The sequence below is a fragment of the Panicum hallii genome, chromosome 8, assembly GCF_002211085.1.
Source record: "Panicum hallii strain FIL2 chromosome 8, PHallii_v3.1, whole genome shotgun sequence".
Classification (NCBI taxonomy): Eukaryota; Viridiplantae; Streptophyta; class Magnoliopsida; order Poales; family Poaceae; genus Panicum; species Panicum hallii.
Window position 1 is genome coordinate 1,401,062 of NC_038049.1, and position 20,324 is coordinate 1,421,385.

Below are 20,324 nucleotides of genomic sequence, written 5' to 3' on the forward strand. Positions count from 1 at the left end.
GCTAGCTACTGGCTAGTAGTGTGTGATTCTCGTAATCGTTCCTGCGCGCGCATGCAATTATTGGACTCCACGAATTATATTAAGCTCACGTACCTACGTCATGTAACTGAGACTGATGAACGAACAAGCCATTATATATTAATTTATCGCTACCTGATCCAAAATTTATCTTCACTACGCCTGCTTTTATTTGGTCTCGAAACCCAAGTTTTCCCATGTCCCAATCATCTGCAAACAACTAAGATAATCTTTTTACTATTTTTTCTATAAGACGGATAAACTTTGAACTGGTGCACTAGCTAGTTCAACCATGGAACTTTGAACTGCGTTGGAGGTTGGATTTGCATTGACCACTGTTCATCACGAGACACCCATCTCCATCGACAACCCACGCAATTGCTTCGTTGTCAGGAGTCTCACCGGCTTGCACCGCACAGTATGCAACCCCGATGGCCGATGGCATTGGTGATTCCCCGTTGATTGGCGTTTTGCCAAACATGCATGTCCAGAGCAACCATGTGGGCACGCACAGAGGATCCGTACCCGTCATGGTCACTAGTGAATTCAATGAGCTCGCCATCGACGGAGCGGGACGTCCGGCGATCTCGATCGCGAAGCGAATCATCAATCGGAAATGCTGCACGCCGGCACAGTGCCGGGCAGGCAGTACGACGGCGTGGTGGCATGGCATCCGGTGTGGGAATCCGTACCTCTCGTCCCCGCACCCCGCTGTGGGACCCACCACTGACAGCAGCCGCCGAGGCGAGGCGAGGCTTGGCTGGCAGCTTGTCCATTTCTCTCTTCAGTTTTTTTTTTTTTGAAGAAACTCTCTCTTCAGTTTCTCCAGGGAAGGGATGTACCATGTGGATGCAGTTGGAACTTGGAATTGGATTATCCCAAACAAAACAAAACAACACAACATGTCTTCCTTCCCTTCCGTCTTCCTCTTCCCTACCTCTCACTTTTATCTTCTGCTGCCCGCCGCTATAATAGCCAGCCGGCTTGGTTGGTTGGTATCACCACGGCCACCAAGCTCCCTCCCCTGCTCAGCAGCGGCCTCTCAGAAGCATAGCAGCTCTTCCTCGCCCCAACAGCCGTTTCCCAGTTCTTTTTCAGCACCAGCACTCCAGCAGGGCACAGCAAGGGCATCTACTCTGCATTTCTTCGCCTGATCCAATCCAACCGGAGAGAGTGTAAGAAGAGCTCCTCTGCCTGCCTCTTCGCTTCCCTGTTTCCCTTTTCTTCCTGTTTCTAGTATGCAGCGATGTGATCTGCTTCTTTTCGGTCCAGCTTGTTTGGTGGTTTGCTGAAGCGAATGTCCCGGCTACAGTTGCTTCATGCATTCGTTCCAGCAATCTTGATTTCCCCTCTTTTAACTGGGGACTCCTTTCAACCTTGTATTTCTAGCATGCAAGTTTTTATCGGGGGCTATTTGCCGAGCTTCTTCAACCTCCATTGTTCCTGCTGTTTTTCTTTTTATATAAAAAAAATCTCTTTCCCCTACCTTAAAGGAAATCACTTTCTTCCCTGTTTGAGATGAGAGCGCTGGCTGCAAGTTTCATGTTCTTGGCCTGCCCGATTGCTGGATGGAATATGCCCATGAGCAGCCCCTCACATGTTGTGTTATGCTTTTCTGAATGGATGACTGAGGGGCTGTTTGTTTCTGGACTACGGCGCCACACCGCGCCGCACATCCCGCGCCGCATAATCGGCCGCCGCACCTTAGCATAGTTAGCATAGTGTGACGCAGTAGGCCAGAAAGCAAACACGCCTTGAATATTCAATTCCTATCTTTTCTGCAGTCTCCTCGTGGCTGATTGACATTTATTCTGTCCAGATCCCAAGGATGCTCTAACTTCTCTTTGACTCCCAATTCAATAATCCTGTTCTAGGCGAGAGAGGGAAAAAAATAGTTTTTGGATCTCACAGGATCTTTTCTGCCAACCCCACTGATTGAGCCGTCCACCATTTTTTTTTTGACTTAGCTTGTGGTGGGGAATAACAAACAAACTGAACCAGTGGCTGTTTCACCAGTCGTGGATTTGCATTTGGCCATGCCCATAAAATTTACAGATCAGTGATGATTGATTGGAGATAAGAAATGAGACGTGAATCTATCACACGTCCTAACTGAACCCGTATAATGACTGGTGCTTAGTTGGTTTTAATTTCAGAAATTTATGCAGTTAAGACAAGTATCAGCATGTCATTTGTTTCAATTTTCATCTTGAGCTGTAACAATCTGGATAAAATTTTCCAAACAGGACAGTGAAACCATTGGACTCCGCGTAGAAGCTTCCTGATATTTCTAAGGGGTGATAAGGCAGGGAATGAGTACAACCAAGGTGAAGAGACGTGTGGGTAAGTATGAGCTCGGTCGGACCATAGGTGAAGGCACATTTGCTAAGGTCAGGTTCGCAAAGAACACTGAGACAGGCGAACCGGTAGCTATCAAGATCCTAGATAAGGAGAAGGTCCTCAAGCACAAGATGGTTGAGCAGGTCACTTTCGATCCCACTTTGAATTATTGCTGCATTTTTTAATGTTTGGTGATATTTCACATCTCGAAGATTGTGGCCCCTTCCATCAGATTCTGTCCCCCTTTTATTGTATTTATTATTTTTGAATGGTCTATGAGCTTGGCAACTTAGTTCAGCGTTGCATTAATAGCTCCTTGTGGAAGTAATTTGTTGTTGATGAAAAAAACTACATGGTCGAATGCAGATTAAGCGGGAAATTTCAACAATGAAGTTGATCAAGCATCCTAATGTTGTTCGCATATACGAGGTACCTTTCTTGATATTCTATTTGACCTTACAAGACATCAGAAAAGAGCCAAGTTAATAAATTTCTAACATAATCATTTAGCACGCCTATTTTCTTTTCACTGGGAGCAGTCAATTGCTGATATTTGACAAATCAATGTTTCATTAATCTTTAGGTGATGGGAAGTAAAACAAAGATCTACATTGTGTTAGAATATGCTACCGGTGGCGAGCTCTTTGACATAATTGTAAGTGACATGCACGTCCATTCCAGTTTATGCAGTTTCTGCTATACCCACTGCCTTACTTTACTGTTTGTGTCCACAAAGTTCAATTTATCACTGACAAATTTTCATTAACGTTAAACCTTTGTGTTCCTATCATAAAGGCTAACCATGGTCGAATGAGGGAAGATGAGGCAAGGAGGTACTTCCAACAATTAATCAATGCAGTTGATTATTGTCATAGCAGGGGTGTGTACCACCGGGATCTAAAAGTGAGCTCATTTTCTTTGTGTGATTTTTTCTGTAATCAAGAAATCTATTTCAGAATCTAAACTAAGATACTCGCAGCCTGAAAATTTACTGCTCGATTCATATGGAAACCTGAAGGTCTCTGACTTTGGGCTGAGCGCGCTATCTCAGCAGATCAAGGTAATGAATTCTCGCCTATATGCATCTAAAGTTACCAATGAGTACTTGAGCATCAGAGGGTAAAATTCACACCTTTTGTATCAGCAAGTAATCATACCCTCTTCTCACCTATATGTTTGAAAATTTCGAGTCCCCTCAACATGTTTTTAAGCATGTTTCTTCTCTCTTCTATCTTGTTCAGGATGATGGATTGCTGCACACAACATGTGGAACTCCGAACTATGTTGCACCAGAGGTAATGCCAAAAAACTGTACAGACTGAACCAATAATGGATGCTATGACAATTACCCAGTATTGCAATTACCATGAATGAAATGGTTTAAATATTTCTACCAACTTCATTGTAGGTCCTTGAAGATCAAGGCTATGACGGTGCAATGGCTGATTTGTGGTCATGTGGAGTTATCCTGTTTGTTCTGCTAGCAGGGTATTTGCCTTTTGAGGACTCTAATCTTATGACGTTATATAAGAAAGTGAGCATTGCAAGGCTTTTAGATTACTGCAGCCGTCTTGCTTATTCATGCTTATTCATGCTTATTTGACCTTACCTTATATTCCTGCCAGATATCAAATGCAGAATTTACATTTCCACCATGGACGTCTTTTCCTGCCAAGAGGTTGTTAACAAGAATCCTTGATCCAAATCCAATGACGGTATGCCAGATCACAAAAGCTGCTTGAAAAGAAAAATACTAGCAAAATAATCTTAAGATAATGGAATAGAACAGATCTATACTCACCATACAATGTATCGCCTAGTAGGATGATAGATCACTGATATCGTTGATAAACATCAACCAAATGATATTCCCATCGATCCAGGGTTTGTCGTGTAACTCAGATTGCACAAATTGTAGAAGTTCCTAATGTACTTACTAGTACACACCTGGCTGCTATTGGATGCAGTTGAGGAAAAATGCTTTAGTTCATTTTTCTTTTAGGAAAAGGTATAGGCAATTCATATAATCATATTTCAAAATGAAACCCTTTGTGCCTGTAAAGAATTGCCACTTCCAGTGAAAAAGGAAGAGACAAAACTGAATTGTGGTTCATCTTCACATTGTGCGTGTGCGAGTCTGGTTTCAAAATGAATGTGCCTTCATAGTTCTCTTTTGCTCCATAACATTAGGCTCATCTTTTGGTAAACCATGGCAGAGAATAACAATCCCTGAAATATTAGAGGATGAGTGGTTCAAAAAGGGCTACAAGCGCCCGGAATTTGATGAAAAATATGACACCACATTGGATGATGTGGATGCTGTCTTCAATGATTCAGAAGTAAGTAATTGGTGCATTTCTATTTTCTGTCTCATGCATAATGTCACGGATTTTAGTTACCAACTAGTTTTACTAATATTATCTGCCATCATTCAGGAGCACCACGTGACAGAAAAGAAAGAAGAAGAGCCAGTAGCTCTGAATGCATTTGAACTGATTTCAATGTCAGCAGGCCTAAATCTTGGAAACTTATTCGACGCAGAGCAGGTACTGAATCTGGATGTTCCTGATTCCTCTGTAGTAATTGAAAATGCAGTGTGTGGTTGCTTCATCATGATTTTCCAAGGACATTGCCTCAAGACTATGACATGCATTTCCTTTCTAACAGTTAGTAAAGGTCAAATCAATTACACAATTATAATGCATTTTACAAGCTAATACTCTATATGACTATGTGAGCAGAACATTGGTTTTGGAAATTTTACATTTTTTCTCAATTTAGGATCATCATTCTTCTATACTTTCTACTTATATTTGTAATAATTTATATCTGCAGGAATTCAAAAGAGAAACAAGGTTCACCTCAAAATGTCCACCCAAGGAAATTGTCCGCAAGATTGAGGAAGCTGCAAAACCTCTAGGATTCGATGTTCAGAAGAAAAATTACAAGGTTCCTTCCCACAAATCTATGATAACTGATTATCTGAATATTTTCCTTAAGTTTTTAAACTTCTCGATAATGTATACAAACTTTAGATAGATCTTTATGCATTCTGTCTTATTGCGTAACCAGTTGAGGCTCGAAAAGGTGAAAGCAGGGAGGAAAGGAAACCTCAATGTTGCTACTGAGGTAATGCGAGAAAACAAAAAAAAAACATCCTGAACTGCAATCTTTTTTAAGTAAACTTCGTCTGCCTAACATATATTATACATTTTGGTTCAGATACTACAAGTCGCACCCTCTCTTCATATGGTAGAAGTCCGAAAAGCAAAAGGCGACACTCTGGAATTCCATAAAGTAACTATCATACACGCAAAGATCATGCTTATAAAAGAAACATATCTATTCATGAAGCTGAGCCATTGGTTGGAGAAGTGGATTAATTCCTATACTAAGGCTTCTTCAATCACCAGTAGTTTGAATTCACTAAGTTAGAGATTCATAACTTAACTTTCCTCTTCAACAATATATGGTACTCATGTGTAAACTGTAACTTTCTGCAGTTCTACAAGAACCTTTCCAAGACCTTAAAGGACGTTGTCTGGAAATCCGAGGATCTGCAAATGCAACCTGCTGCTTAGCAGAACCTGAGGAGAGGAAGGATGGAAAACTATTTGTGTCTCATTCTTCCAAGCAGATTCCATTTTGGTAGCCTGGATCAGCAAATCTGTTCTCCGAATTATATATGTACTGGTGTGTGGGCCCAGCAAATTGTGCTGGTCCTCCACTACTGTTGTAAATGCTGCATTTTGAGAGATCGCAATGCTTGCTGTAGACTGTAGTTGGAGTGAAGCTCGTTCAGTAGATTTTGTCAGTATGTGAGCTTTGTAAATCCATATATGCCTATGAATCATGTTGAAACACCATGCGCAAAATCTGCGAAATGAAGCCAAGTATGGTTTTTGCACCCTTGCCCTTGCTATGTTGCCCCATTTTCTGGTACAGAACAGAAGAGCTTAAGCAGGTTTTCATTGTTTCAAGAAAAAACTGGCAAGTTAATTGGAACTCGTGTTAGTCACCATTTCATTTTTTTTTCCATTTACAAAGTGGATTTTGTTACATTTCACTCAGCTGTCAGCAAGAAATGAGGGTGGCAGAGTGAGTTTCAGAGGATTGTACAGGAGGGGCAGGTGGTCTTAGCGTGATCTGAGTCACTCCCATGGCCTTCCATCTCCTGGTGCCTTCGCCTGCACAATGACCCAAGAACCCAACATAAGTGTCAGGTTCAGGCTTCAGATGCAAATCATGCATGAGTAATTCTTTCAGCTGAAGTTTGATCCATGAGTGTACTGCTGCTACTTGCAAACTACACTGCTGAACTTTCAAGGCCCAATGCAATGCAAGTGTATGTGCAGTATGTGTATTTGGTGAGTACCGTCGGCGTTTAACTTGGCGGCCGACTTGCAAGATCCGAAATGCAAGAACCCAGCGACAGACGCGGTATCCGTTTTTCAGGAGCGACGGCATGGCCGGTTCCGCTGTCTCCAATTCGAGCCTAATCGATTAATTGAGCAGGCACCTATCAATACCTAGTTCGATTGATCAATCAAACGATGAATCTTTATGCTAATCTAGGCGAGAAGAATGCGAGGGACGCAATGCAATGGAAGAAAGTATAAATCAGTGATGCAAAGAAGAAGAAAGAGAGATCTTTGAATTTGGATCGTCACTCACTTGGCCAGCATGACCTTTGCGAACTCGGTGTAGTTGATCTGGCCGTCGCCGTCGACGTCGGCCTCGCGGAGCATCTCGGCGAGCTCCTCGTCGGAGAGGCGCTCGCCGAGGTTCTGGAGGACGTGGCGGAGCTCGTCGCGGGAGATGAAGCCGTTCTGGTCCTGGTCGAAGACGCGGAAGGCCTCGCGGAGCTCTTCCTCGTCGGCGCCGCTGGCCTCGCGCATCTGGCGCGCCAGGAGGGTCAGGAACTCCTGGAAGTCGATGGCGCCGCTGCCGTCGGCGTCCACCTCCTTCACCATCTCCTGCAGCTCCTCCTCCGTCGGGCTCTGCCCCAGCGAACCCATCACCGTGCCCAGCTCCTTGGTCGTGATCGTCCCTGCATTGATCAATTTGCCACTGTCAATTGCAATTGATCCATGAACAATGCAAATGCAATTCAGCAATGGCCCTAGATGCATACCGTCGCCATCTTTGTCGAAGAGGCTGAAGGCCTCCCGGAACTCCTCGATCTGTTGCTTGGACAGCTGCTGCTCCACCACGTCCATTCTCTTCTTCTCTCGATCGATTCAACAATGGATTGCTGATCGATCGTCTCTTAATGACGTTGGAGATACCACATGACCGATGCACGACGCATTATGTGCCCTCGATCACAAATTCACAAGCCACGATCGTCTCTGAATCACGGAATGGTACCCTATAGTTCGTGCCCTGTTTTGGTCCTCTGTTCTTCTGCTCTTGCGTGGGCCAAAATAAGGAGTCTGGGCGAATTATATACCTGCTCAGAAATACCTTTTTATTTTATCTTGTTAAACTACTTTGATTCTCAGTGACTTCTAAAATATTTAAGTTCCAAATCATTGCCTGGAAAAATAATTACCTGAAATCTCACCATACATTTTTTTCAACCTTTTCATTATGTTTTGTATATTATTTAATTGAAAGAATATGTCCATACCTGATATATTTAATTTTCTGCAAAGAGAGCACAGAACGTACGCAGCAGCAATGGAGCATATCTAAATGGGCGGCTGCCAAATTTTCAAAAACGAATAAAGCCGGCATCAGACCGCCGACCGTGCTGTACAAAGGCCCTTCCAGTCTGCCACACTGCCTACCAGTGAGCCATAACCACAGCCTATAGATACTGCAACAATTCAGATTCCTACTTTCACAAACATTTCTGTGGAACAACATCTAACAAATCATGCATCATGACAACCTATAAAAATTGTCTTTGTAGCCTCAGCACCAATAGCACCTTCGGTTGCTCTGCTAGCTGTGAAAAGGAAGCACTTTTTGCTTCAACGCCACAGTATCGGCTGATATATGCTGTGCCAACATTACAGACTACTTAGCAAAAACTGTGCGTATTAAATCTTATCTATATAGCATAGAATGTCAGCCAATCAAAATTTATCATCCTGCTCAACACAAATGGCTAGCAGCTAAACAGGGATACACACTACTGGATACATAACCCTGGAATTATAAGTTGCATGGTGCTACCAAAAACATCTATGACTCAGCAGATGCCATGGTTGCATCAGTGTTGCCAGGAATGGTTGTATCAATGTTGCTGGGCATCAACACATTAAAGCCGTCAATTGCTGTAGATATGATCATCGAGGGTATCTGTGGGTGCCAATGCAGTTCTTTCAAGTCTTTCTGGCCCTGCTCATAGAAACAGTCACTGTCATGAATCACGCTTTACAAGCAATAGAACTGTGCAAGAAAAATGACACAGCCACTAAAGATGAGGCCACAAGTCAGTTAGTACTACCTGATGAACAAAGAGAAGTTGTGGGGGTAAATCTTCAGGTGCATTCGCCTGCTCCTTCATCTTCGCTCTGAACTCAGCCTCCTCTTCTGCATCTCTTTCCAGTGAAAGGTCCCAAATTCTATATCCAGACAATTCATGAGAGGTGTCAGCAAATACTGGGCAAAACATTATGACAGTCCAGTGTATCTAAGACATGAATGAGAAGGGAGTGTGGGAGTATTACGTGAGTTGATGATCTTCAGACGTTACAGCCAGTGATGCCGCTTCATGTGGACTCCACTCAATAGATGTAACTGCTTTCTTGTGGTACTCAAAATGGGCTACCAATGAGTCCTCCTACCAGTACGATAGAGATTATAAGGGAATAAGATTCACAAACAACACTCAGGAAGTACAAAACTAGAATTACTATAATCAGTATGAATATGTCTAGATAAACTGGGCAATACGACAAGGGTACAACCACGGTAGCGAGCTGGACTGATTTGTGCACTGTGCACTGTTTACATACTAGCAGTAATGAAACTCTATCTAATGTAGGCTATCTATTTCAAAAATCTAGTAGCAAAAGCATAACTTGTATATTTTTATCATGTGCAGTTGTCATTTCACATATTCCATAGAGGCAAACAGAACCCCAACTTAAAGCAAATTATAGAAATACAAATTAAGGAAAATGTCAAGTTGGCTACATCCGAAACTCACAAGCATAGAAATTGTGATATGTCAAGAAGGAATACCTGAATTGATCTGAGATCACGAACTGAGAAACTGCCATCATCACACCCTGAAGCTATCATGGAGCTAGCAAGCCTGATAATGCAAGTCAAAATGTGTGTAAAATATTGTGAAGCAGAAGTTGTAGTACTAGTAAACTCAAGAGTTTTCCGCTGGATATACCTATTCCATGAGATAACATTCACATCGGCTTTATGAGCTTTTATAGAAATACAAGGTTTCTTCCCTGTACGTATATCCCATATCGCTATCGTACCATCCACAGAACAAGAGGCAAATACGTCAGCTTCCGTGGGACTCCACTGCAAGGATATTAGTTATAATAGTTGAGACAATCACACTCAAGGAAACATATTAATAACATGATGATACATCATTCAGTGGCATGCCTGTAGATCTTCAACACTTGCAGTGTGTCCAACAAATGGATTTGCATCTACGTTCCAGTTGTTTGGAGTTGGCTCCCACAGGTGAATGCACTTATTGCAGTCACCTGCATAGTAAAAGCATTAAATTATTCCATGAAAATATCTATACACCAAATTAAATGGTATCAATGATTCATGGACATAGAATAGAGGGACATGCATTGAGTTCTCAACTATGGAAACATTTTAGATGACAAACATTGTGAAATGCACAAGATCAGGTACACACCAGAAACAAGTCTTCCAGTAACAAGCGGACTCCAATCAATTGCATATCCCTCATCTTTATGGCCACTAAATACTTTGAGAGGCAAGTGTTTGTGGATTATGTCATCTTCTTTGGGTGCAGGTGCCCCTGACTCTGCTTCTGCTAAGGAATTAAGGAAGGAGCTCAAGTCCCACACCTGCATATTTAGCAGCCGGGTAACAGTTGGCAATGCATTAAAAAGTCAATATGGTGCATTCTGTTTCAGGACCTGTTTGCAAAAGCCAATACGATGCATATAGAATTGATATACAGGTTTAGGTTGCCAGCGATCAAAATAGTTAAAAAAACAAATGTGAGGTAAGAACTAAATTACCTGAACATGACCAGTATCTCCCCACGTAGCACATAGATGTGGTTTTTGAGTCATTGAGCGTATCCGATTTACACAACCCGCGTGGGCCACCTTTTTTAGCTGATACATTGAAATGTAGCAACAGAACACGTCACAAGCTGCATATCAACATAGCTTGCAGGACACTGAAAAAACTTGAGTTTTGTGGCAAAGTAGAGTTATGATATCAACTAAAAAACATACATGTAGAATGGGCTTTGTATCCTCATTAATTTCTTCATCTTCTTCATCGCTGCTGCTGTCACTATCCACATCAGTGTCACCATCAACTGTTGAAGCTGGTATAGGTTCCCGCTTCTTCCCACTTATGTTAGAAAGCTTGAAAATGCCAATATAATTTGATGAAGCCTTCTCAGCCTGAAGAACAGTTTAGCTCCAAACTCAGAGAGAGAAACTAAAAGTTTAATGATTATTGTATTCCAAACAATCAAGCCATTCCTTTAAGCTGAATGCCAGAGCAAGATTCCAGAAAGATGCTGAATTCAGGCTTAAATTAATCTTTTAACGATCTGAAATCGCTCACTAGCAACCAATTACAATCTCCACCAAGAATCATGACATTAAATGCCTGCGAGTGCTCACAATGAGTTTCTGGCACGTTCTTTCTTTTTGAGCTTAGAGTCAGCAGAGGCGCACTGTTTAATTTAAAAAACATCTTAACAAGAACATAAATACAAATAAGCAACATCATAGCATGCTCCCATGATATTTTGTGTAAATTTCAGTTAAAATTAAAAATACAGAAGAATAGGTGCAACAGTACAAAATTAATGCTCCTGTAGAAATTATAATTTAGGATTCTTTTTTAAAAAAACTATGTGATAGAAATGAAGTCAAGTTTTGCCAGTAACAATGTTTAGGTTTTGAAGGTGTAAAGAATAACAAAACCTGCGTTCCAGCAACACCATATAATGTATGGGGGAACTCTGATCGTACGAGTCCAAGTTGATCGCGCACAACATCAAAACTGCAATGGAAGGTTATTCATTGAGAACGGATCATATATTGCCCTTAAGTAGCACGAAAAAAAAAACAATGCCCTATGCTGAGAAACATTACCTCAAGCAAGACCAGCCAATGTCGAACCCTCGGAGGTAATTGTAAGCCTCAGGATCAAACTGGAGTTCCTCCCCATCTTCCAGTGTATCTACACCCGGTTGCCAGACCTAAAAGGAAGCACTAACTAGTTGTGTATAGCTTGCAAGCTGAAACAAAATGCATAATCATCTAAAAATGGAAAAAACTAAAAAAGACACCTAAGCAGAAAGGCGATTGATTTAGGCGTAACTTTGCGAGCAAACATCACTATTCTCGCTGTGTGAAAGAAAAGGATAGGATATTCCTTCCTCACCTTGGCCGGACCAGGGGCAACCGCAGGCTTAGATGATGAGGAAGCTTCAACTTTCTCCAGACCATAAATACAGCAGAGTTAGGCAGGTGAAACAAAGAACATACTGAAACGACTGAAGGAACACACATCAATCAGAACTCCAGAAATAATGTCCTGTATGGTACCTTGGTCTTCTTGGATTTAGCCTTCTTGGCCTTCTTGATGGTGCGACCCATGAGTGAAACAACTTTTGCAGAATAGAGCTCCGCGGAGGTGGCTGGTGGCGGGCGGCGGAGCTGCGACTGCGAGGATCGGGGAGGGGGGCAGCGGAGGAGGAGGGGCGGTGGTCGGGAAATTGGGTTTTGGCGGCGGCCGTGCCCCCAGCGCCAGGGTTTCGGCAGCAAAGCTTCGTGTTTCCTCCGTTACCAATATTGGGCTGGGCCGAGAGACACATAGTGGGCTGTGTGGGCATTGCTTAGTGGACAGTCATTCCAGCCGAGGAATTTTTTCAGAGACTTCCAGCCCATGAAATTTAAAAGGGTGCTCTTAGTTCCTTTCCTTTTGAAAAATAAATTATTTTTCGAGACCGTGACTGAGCACGTTTTTTATTAAAAGCAACGACGCAACTATAAAAATATATTTATATTATTTATAAAAATTACTTTATGATATATGACTTTTTCATTTAGGATCATATAGTTTTACGAATATTGCTGTTCAAAGTTAGAAAAAAAATTGACTTAACCGCAACTACGTGAACTCATACAGAGAAAATAAAAGACCACAATTTTGGATAAATTTGAGAAATGGCATCAGGTTGACGGCTAATAGATACGGGAGTAATTATGATGGAATACATTGCAATATAAGCTGAAATTTTATTCTTTAGCAAGCAAAGGTACATTGAGACGTATAAGCAGAAAATCAGTAACAATGGCATTTGGCGTGTAATCATCATGATGGTTCGTGTGTGTTCATCTTCACAGGTAATGAAGATTGAAGACCACGCTGACACAAATCATAGAGAATCACAGCGCGGGAATGGCGGCGGGCTCCTTGTGCTGCTGCTGACAGAGGAACGGCGCGTCGGCATTAGCGTCGCTGCAGTAGAGACATGGGTGCTGCTCGAACCCCTGGTCCCGGAGCAGCTCCCTGGCCCGGCTCACCACCTCCCGGTTGCTCAGCGGCGCCGGGTGCGCCGCCAGCACGGCCTGCACCGCGCTGCTGAACGCGCCGCACGCCTTGCCGCCGTCGGCCGCCTCGTCGTCCGCCGCCACGTCCGCGGACGTCTCGTCCGTCTGGCACCCGCTCAGCAGGATGCCGCCGTCGGGGCTGGAAGCGCTGTCGTGGTGGCGCTGTTGGTGGTGGAACTTGGCGCTGGCGTCGGCGCCGAAGAGCGCGAGGAGGTGGTCGGCGACGTGGTGGGACGCGTCGACGCCCGAGGCGCCGGAGAGGTGGCCGACGACGGCGGCGTACGGGAGGAAGCGGGCGCGGACGGCGCGCGTGGCGGAGGTAGCTGGCGTGGTAGTACCATCGGCGACGGCGGGGCCGATCTGCTCCTTCTCCTGGTCGATGAGGCCGCCGCTGTGGCACGAGTCAGAGACCATGGTGAAGGTCGCGCCCTGCGGCATCCGGTCCACGAGCTGCCGGAAATCCACGTCCGTGATGAGGTTGAAGTCGCATGGCACGATGGCCTCGTCGTCCTGGCGCGCGTCGTGGCCGTGGGCGCGGCGGTGCGGGACGAGCGTGCCGTGGCCGCTGTAGTGGAAGAAGAGCGCGTCCCCGGGCGCGGCGCGGGCCACCATGTCGGCGAGCGCGCGCTTGATGTTGGCGCCGGTCGGGAGCACGCCGCGGCGGTCGTCGTCGGTGAGCACGGTGATGTCGGCGGGCGCGAAGCCGAAGCGGGCGACGAGGGTGTCGCGCATGGCGAGGACGTCGTTGATGCAGCCTCGCAGCTCGTGGGGCGTGCCGGCGTAGTTGCAGCCGACCAAGGTAGCAAACATCTGCTTCTTCCCCGCCTCCATTGTTAGTTTCTGATCTGACAACCTGCAACTGCTTCCGGCTAGCTAGCTCTGGTATGGTGTGTGTGCTTCAATTCTTCAGTGCGATGGATGAGCGAAGAGATGAGCAGCTAGATTGTCCCGTTAAATAATAGAGATCGTTGAGTACGCGTTGATGGTCTGCGTTGCTTGGCTTGTGGATGCAAGGAACATTTGCGTTCCGAGTAAAGCAAGCTACTGGATCGGAGTTAGTATGTCTGTTTGAGCCATAGAAGCAAGCAAAAGCTTTCAGTCAGTCAGATGAGTCGTCACGCAGCGAACTATAGCACGAAAAAGGTAAAAACCCTAAGAAAGTAAGAATGGTCGGGGGGCAAAAAATTAAAGTCTATCTTGCTGCCTAAAACGTCAACAATATGCAAGGCATGGTGATGTGGCGCCATCGATGATGAAGCACACACAGACACCCCAATTAGGCCTTCACAGATAGGTATCTTGATCATTATATTAATTCCTTTGAAGTGCCCCTCAAAGGAACTAATCTCTGAACTGCATTAGTTCAGACTCCATAGCGGAGTTCGCGTGCAAGAAACGTTTAAGCCATTGCAGTAATGTATAGTTCCCTTCAAAGCTTTGCCCTATCTCTGAATTGTCGGAATAATCATATTGCTACATATTTGGCTTGCTAGCGGGGACTTGCACTTATTATACTCTAACTAGGTCGAATTATTGTGAAATTTAAACTATGAAAATGAATATGGTACTTCTTTTTACCAGCAGCTACGTAGTAGCACTTACTGGGATGTGATTGATGGTTCTTAAAGTTAGTAGCAGAGATTTTTTCTTTTATTACGAACTTATTATGCGATTAGATAGCCGGCCAATTCCACTTCGACGTTGCACTTCTTTTTAGTGTATGTGGTTTGTTCTTCAGGAGAGCTCTGCTTCTTTCCCTCATGGTACACACACTGGACAACAGACTCAGCTACCGAAGCACCACTTTATAGTTTTCTCGATTACACAGGTCCTCTATGTGCACCAAGCAAGTACTTGAACACTCGCGAAGGACTCCAAACTAAATTGCACGCACGACTATGTTTTCAATCTTCACTATGCATTGCTTGCTTGATAATGGCATTTTCATCGATCTCTCTCGTCTGGCGACACCAACTCTAGCTATATGCTTCATTTGTACTGCTGGGGAACTGCCAGGAAAGGCTTGAAGCTCAGTATCAGCCCGATGAGCTCTGTCAAATTCAGTAGCAGAAACACCATCTGGTCTCCTGCATACACATGAAAATACCTTTCTCAATCGGCATCCTCTATGGTGATTGTACTGGGGTCATATTGGTGTTATGGTAAGTTATCACACTTGTTCTTTACATTAGAATGGTAGCATTACAATCTATATGGTTCTCAGAACTACCGCATATATATGATGTATACCTGGAAAGAACGCGGCATGCTGGCGCTTCTGTGCCCATGAGAATCTGCAGCCACAGGTATTTCAACAGTATGAGTCTCTTCTTCAAAATACTTGTATTGTTCAAGTCGGTCAATGTGTCCTCAAAAAAAAAAAAATAGAGCATGCTTTCATGCTTATGAGGTATAATGCAACCACTAAAAGAGGAATAATAGTTCAAATTAGCAAAACTTTCTTCACTGAGAACTGAGATAACATTATGCGAATAACAAGAATGTGAGAGACCACTCTTAATACATACATAATGCCTGCTCCAGCTGGAGCAAAAGCCTTCGACAAAGACATTGCTGTTGTAGCTATTCCATTTGCAGCGCCCCTTTGTTCTTGCGGCTACGAGTAGCATCCAATTCAGGTTAGTTATCGGTTAAATAATAATTTCTTGTCAGGATATCGATTAGTAAATTAATTGAACCGACATAAGTTGGACACGTACCACAGCATTGTTTTGCAGCAGAGAAGTGCCAGTAACTCTAGTTATCTGATCAAGATACTCACATTAGTGCTCCAAAGATAGATACTTGAATACACAGAGGTTTAAACTAATATAACCAGCATTTTATTTGTTCAAAATTTCTAATATAGCACAGTGGTAACCAGTGATGTATTTAACGGGTTGGATTTCAGAACTATTAGTCATAATCGACTTACTGCAAATACACTTTTCAGCATTGCTGCAATGTAGAGCGGCACACCAAGTCTTATTCCTGATAGGTTTGTCATGAAGGGATAAGCAGCAATTATTGGTATAGACAATGCCTGCGATGCTTAAGGTCAATTGGTAAGAATTATAAATATTTTTTAACAGAAAAATAGGCAATAATAAGGACTGGACAAACTACAAAAAGTCAAATCATTGTGACTTTAGCAACTCACCGACGAAATTCGGGTTGAGCGGATAGGTCCAAAAGTTTTATCAACCCAACGATAAGCAAAGAGTTGATATACTAGAAGACTGGCACCTACAGTTCAACAAAGGATGATTGCTGACTCCAAAAATTACATTTAGTACAGCTTAACATAATGCACAAACGTCATTCATCAAATGCTTGACTAAAATTTAAAGTTTTTAGGAAAACAGTTGACTGACTCGGAATTACCTGCAACTGTAAGAACTTGGCCCACATCTTTAGATGAAAAGCTAAGGCCGCCGTATTTTCTATTACTTACAGTCCATAGAGAAAATATCTGGTGTCGAATTGCAACAAATAAATTTCAGAACCATTGTTTTTCAAAGTAACAGAGCGGATCGAGTGAGTAATAAATAGTACCTCAACATATGCAGTGTCATGAAGGGAGAAGACACAGTATGTGATAATGGAGGACATCAATGGCCAGTTTTTAAGTAAACTCTTCTTAGGTGGTTCTGTTCTTTCTTGAGCTGTAGAACCTTCTACCATTTCAACTGCTCTCTCAAGGCCTTTGTGCTTATGTAGGGTCTCCTGTTTAGTTACTCGATGAAAAATGACAAGTAAATAAAAATAACAGCGGGAATAAGCTCACATGCTCAAATTATTTAGCAGATTTTTTATGTGTTCTAAGGTAGGATAGGATAATATTTTGGTGTTCCAAGAAGGCATATAATGTGTGAATAAATCATAAAGCACATGAAAATCTCTTTGTGACAATATTAAAACAAATAAATTGGAAAGAATACACAGAGTTAGAGTAGGTTGTACTTACTGGGAGCCATGCACAGCTTATGAAAACCAAGGTAGCAAAAAATGAGATAAATAAACATGGTAATAAATATGGGAACCTGCATGATGTTGGATCAAGAAGACAAAATAAAAAAATCACTCTATCTTAGTGTTAAAAGTATTTAATTTTAGTCCAAAGGCATACCTTCCAAACACTGACTTCTCATGAAAGAGATGTGGATATTGTTTGACAGGCTGGTAACAAAGAAGACATAGAAGGTGAAAAGCTAATCCAAATTTTTGAGAGAGAATAATTTTTATGAGATACCTGTGCTAGGTAGCCCCCAATTGCTGGGCCAATTATAACACCCATTCCCCATGCTGTGCTGACCTAAATTTGATGAATGGATCATACTCAGTTCATGGTATATGCAATAATTATGTCATATGTGGCAGTGTTATGTGTTTATATGAGGTATTGGAACCTACAATTGATATACCCAAAGCTTGCTGTTCAGGTCGACAAACTTCAATGGAGTAGGCCTGTAGCAGAAAGCAACAATTACATCATATTGAGTGGACTGTTGCTGGAATAATCAGGGCATGCAGCAACTGAGAATGACATATTTCCTATATATACTTGTTTTTAGGAATTGCCACTTGTATGCAACAAAGTACCTTTACAGGTGCAAGGAATCCATTCAGGGCACCAAGAAGAAACCTTGTAGCAATAGCCATCCAATATTTCACACTCAGTCCAAACAATGTGTTGAAAACAATGCTGAAATTAAATGTGGGTTTGGAAATGGATTAGCAATCATACATTAAATGGAACATAATGCCATTCTACTTTTGGAGTACATTTTATTTGGTTACACTTATCAGGTCAAGAAAGATATACAGCACGAGTACTTACACTGAAAATACCGAAAATGCAATTACAGGCTTTCGTCCAATACGATCAGCTATGATACCCCAGAAGACTGATGCAAGACCTCTGCCGATCATATATGATGCACCTAAAGAAAGGGACGAAATATATATAAATATAATAACTTTCCAGAAAACTAAAGAAGTATGCATGGTTTTTGTTACTCAACGACACTTTGTGGCAACAAACAAATCTTACCGAGAAAGCCAGCGTAGAATCCAATGTCTTCTTCTCTTTGGGCAACATGCAGGTCTCTTATCTGTTCTAGACATAATTAATTAGCAGTTTTATTTGCAAAAAAAAAATACATCTCTAGCTAGTTCAGAGAAAGATACTATATATGTGAACAGAGCGGCATGGTAGCTTACCATGAAGTACAAAAAGGGGAACAAGGACGTTATTGGCAGAGCTGAGAAAGGAGAAGAGAAGTTGTATTGAGAAATCATCAGTTAAATCGGTAGTATATAACGTTTCAGAGCTAGGAAGCATCTTTCTATAGCTGGCACGGCGGCCAGTCGAGAAGAGAGAATAATGTCCACCAGCAACGGATAAAAGAAAAGAATATCCAAAATTAAATCGAACAAGAGTTAGTTGCAGTAGAATAAGACCATCTATCGATGGAGATGGACGGAGCGATTAAGAAATGGAGGAGTAGCATGCGGCAGCAGCAGCAGATACGTTGGTCGTCGCATGAACCTACCCGAGGCGAAGGTGGTGGTGCCGACGAAGAGCAGCTCCTTGTACGGAACGCCCTCGCGGATCTCCTTCCTCCTGTCCATGGCGCAGCCGGGGCAGCCGTCGTAGTACACCTTCTCCGGCGCCGATTGCAGCGGCGGCTGCTCCCCCATTTCAGCGCTGTGACTGTACGTCTACCGACCAGTCGAACGAGGAGCAGGACGAGGCGGCGCCAGGAGCCCAGGACAGACAGACAAGAGGAGAGAGGGGAAGGCAGAGCAAGGAGCCCTGGAAGCTGGAACTGGAAGGAAACGTGAGGGGCGCAGCGTTACTATATTGAAATCATTGAAGGTGGGTGCCTGCCTTCCCTTGGTAGGCGTGCCTGCGTTACCTCTCTTCCACAAAGGGAAGAGATGGCGACAAGAGGGAGGGGTCCGGCGCGAGCGACAGGTGGCCGGCGAGCTGAGACTCTGCGCGGGGCGTCGGACGGCGTCCACGTCGTCGATCTGTGCCCGTGGCCGGGTCCGGGGAGAGATGTGCCTGCGAGCGAGCGAGCGAGCGAGGAGGGCAAGGCAAGGGGCTGGCTGTGTCACGATCACCAAGCTACATCTATGGACCTCCTTCTTCAGTCCTGAAGTCCAGAGAAAAGGGGGGGGGAAAATGGGCAGCTGATTACGATGTGGCAACTGCTACCGTATCTGCGTGAGCGTGTGTGTCCAGTCCAAGGCGGCAAGGCCGCGAGGTAGCCGGCGGCCGGCGATCGATCGGGATGGAGCAATGCCGGGAGAAGAGAAGCATGCATATGTTTGGCATGGGTGGCGATGCTCTGCTGCTATTAGAATTGTGGAACATGCATGTCATCCCACCGGATCAGATACTGATGATGGCCTGGGATTCTGACTGAGCGGATGTGCCACTGCATGCAACGCCGACTCGCCGCTCTTCCTTTGATCTTTCAGGCCAGCCAGGTTCAAAGTGGCTTTCAGGTAAGGTAAGGTAAGGTAAGGTCGTCAGGCACAGGAATAGCTACGCAACGCAACGCAACGTCCGCGTCATCATCATTGTGTGGACGCCCGGCCGCCGTCAGCAGCTAGCCGAGCGCAGCGTGACGCTGCCGTCGCTGGCTGCTGTGTCCATCGCTAAGGGACGTACGCATCACACCCGTCAAGCTCTTTGCTTGTTAGCCACACTCTCTGCCTCCGAGGAGTCTATGCCGTCAACGTGACTCTCGACGACGCCATGGTCTTTGATGTGTACCAAAAATTTAATAGCTAGATCTCGGCGTAGTACCAAGTTAGCACGACACTCGGTTGCATCAGCGGCTACTTTTTATTGTTTCTCTTTGCACTCTTATATGAATGTAGATGTAAACAAGCTCTATCCATCCATATTCTTTAATGAAATATTGACACACGTTTAAAGATGCTAGCTGCACCCGAATTAAGATTGATGCGGTAGCAGCTGATGAACAATAACCAACTGACGACAACGGAAGAGGTGATCGAGGACATCATGACACTCGTGCTAGAGATTAAAAAGAAATGCTAATACACTATCACCGCAATCAGTGCAGTGTAGTAGTGCAAAGCCCACTAATCTCACATTGCTACTATACTTATATATAGTCTAAAATAACCCCTAAACATGTATCTAAATTACCCACCTCTATC

At 43.7% G+C, this 20,324-nt stretch overlaps 4 protein-coding genes across 5 annotated transcripts; 1 reads left to right on the plus strand and 3 right to left on the minus strand.

Moving 5' to 3' along the window:
* Nucleotides 1-913: 913 nt before the first annotated feature.
* Nucleotides 914-6,267, plus strand: LOC112903358 (CBL-interacting protein kinase 32). Its single transcript, XM_025972601.1, has 15 exons — nt 914-1,193; nt 2,265-2,501; nt 2,725-2,787; nt 2,942-3,013; nt 3,154-3,261; nt 3,338-3,418; nt 3,600-3,653; nt 3,767-3,892; nt 3,984-4,073; nt 4,575-4,697; nt 4,794-4,904; nt 5,194-5,307; nt 5,431-5,487; nt 5,581-5,655; nt 5,862-6,267. Exons 2-15 carry the CDS (start codon nt 2,331-2,333, stop codon nt 5,937-5,939), a joined length of 1,323 nt encoding a protein of 440 aa, XP_025828386.1. The 5' UTR covers nt 914-1,193; nt 2,265-2,330; the 3' UTR covers nt 5,940-6,267.
* A 67-nt stretch (nt 6,268-6,334) lies between these two features.
* On the minus strand, nt 6,335-7,732 carry LOC112903359 (neo-calmodulin-like). Of its 2 annotated transcripts, XM_025972602.1 has the most exons (4): nt 7,493-7,732; nt 7,033-7,408; nt 6,734-6,853; nt 6,410-6,545 (listed from the first exon to the last, which is right to left on the minus strand). In XM_025972602.1, the coding sequence occupies exons 1-4, from the start codon at nt 7,575-7,577 to the stop codon at nt 6,464-6,466; spliced, it is 663 nt and encodes a 220-aa protein (XP_025828387.1). In that variant the 5' UTR covers nt 7,578-7,732; the 3' UTR covers nt 6,410-6,463. The 2 variants fall into 2 exon arrangements, with proteins under 2 accessions (XP_025828388.1, XP_025828387.1); XM_025972603.1 differs by lacking the exon at nt 6,734-6,853 and having other exon boundaries at nt 6,335-6,545; nt 7,493-7,727.
* A 567-nt stretch (nt 7,733-8,299) lies between these two features.
* Nucleotides 8,300-12,338, minus strand: LOC112902413 (glutamate-rich WD repeat-containing protein 1-like). Its single transcript, XM_025971481.1, has 13 exons — nt 12,117-12,338; nt 11,953-12,006; nt 11,661-11,767; nt 11,490-11,568; nt 10,785-10,958; nt 10,563-10,661; nt 10,211-10,385; nt 9,943-10,046; nt 9,716-9,855; nt 9,556-9,628; nt 9,039-9,151; nt 8,816-8,933; nt 8,300-8,706 (listed from the first exon to the last, which is right to left on the minus strand). Exons 1-13 carry the CDS (start codon nt 12,165-12,167, stop codon nt 8,551-8,553), a joined length of 1,443 nt encoding a protein of 480 aa, XP_025827266.1. The 5' UTR covers nt 12,168-12,338; the 3' UTR covers nt 8,300-8,550.
* A 517-nt stretch (nt 12,339-12,855) lies between these two features.
* On the minus strand, nt 12,856-19,613 carry LOC112902415 (protein ZINC INDUCED FACILITATOR-LIKE 1-like). The gene is made up of 20 exons (XM_025971482.1): nt 18,680-19,613; nt 18,348-18,388; nt 18,178-18,238; nt 17,965-18,067; nt 17,727-17,829; nt 17,538-17,591; nt 17,377-17,439; nt 17,254-17,303; nt 17,092-17,167; nt 16,680-16,850; nt 16,509-16,596; nt 16,285-16,370; nt 16,060-16,167; nt 15,845-15,889; nt 15,653-15,741; nt 15,375-15,418; nt 15,124-15,211; nt 14,533-14,559; nt 13,395-13,427; nt 12,856-13,263 (listed from the first exon to the last, which is right to left on the minus strand). Exons 1-20 carry the CDS (start codon nt 18,825-18,827, stop codon nt 12,960-12,962), a joined length of 1,782 nt encoding a protein of 593 aa, XP_025827267.1. The 5' UTR covers nt 18,828-19,613; the 3' UTR covers nt 12,856-12,959.
* Nucleotides 19,614-20,324: the final 711 nt, after the last annotated feature.

Excerpts from the sequence above, each read along its gene's own strand:
- LOC112903359 (XM_025972602.1), bottom strand. The coding sequence starts at position 7,577 with ATGGACGTGGTGGAGCAGCAGCTGTCCAAGCAACAGATCGAGGAGTTC. Across the intron at positions 7,409-7,492 it reads CTTCGACAAAGATGGCGACG|GGACGATCACGACCAAGGAG; the intron begins GTATGCATCTAG and ends TGATCAATGCAG. Across the intron at positions 6,546-6,733 it reads CGCCAAGTTAAACGCCGACG|GCGAAGGCACCAGGAGATGG; the intron begins GTACTCACCAAA and ends GTCATTGTGCAG.
- LOC112902413 (XM_025971481.1), bottom strand. The coding sequence starts at position 12,167 with ATGGGTCGCACCATCAAGAAGGCCAAGAAGGCTAAATCCAAGAAGACC. Across the intron at positions 10,662-10,784 it reads ATACAAAGCCCATTCTACAT|CTAAAAAAGGTGGCCCACGC; the intron begins GTATGTTTTTTA and ends TCAATGTATCAG. Across the intron at positions 9,629-9,715 it reads AATGTTATCTCATGGAATAG|GCTTGCTAGCTCCATGATAG; the intron begins GTATATCCAGCG and ends TTGCATTATCAG.
- LOC112903358 (XM_025972601.1), top strand. The coding sequence starts at position 2,331 with ATGAGTACAACCAAGGTGAAGAGACGTGTGGGTAAGTATGAGCTCGGT. Across the intron at positions 4,074-4,574 it reads TTGATCCAAATCCAATGACG|AGAATAACAATCCCTGAAAT; the intron begins GTATGCCAGATC and ends AAACCATGGCAG. Across the intron at positions 4,698-4,793 it reads CTGTCTTCAATGATTCAGAA|GAGCACCACGTGACAGAAAA; the intron begins GTAAGTAATTGG and ends GCCATCATTCAG.
- LOC112902415 (XM_025971482.1), bottom strand. The coding sequence starts at position 18,827 with ATGGGGGAGCAGCCGCCGCTGCAATCGGCGCCGGAGAAGGTGTACTAC. Across the intron at positions 18,389-18,679 it reads CACCACCACCTTCGCCTCGG|CTCTGCCAATAACGTCCTTG; the intron begins GTAGGTTCATGC and ends CTCCTTTCTCAG. Across the intron at positions 15,742-15,844 it reads TGCTGCAAAACAATGCTGTG|CCGCAAGAACAAAGGGGCGC; the intron begins GTACGTGTCCAA and ends TGCTACTCGTAG.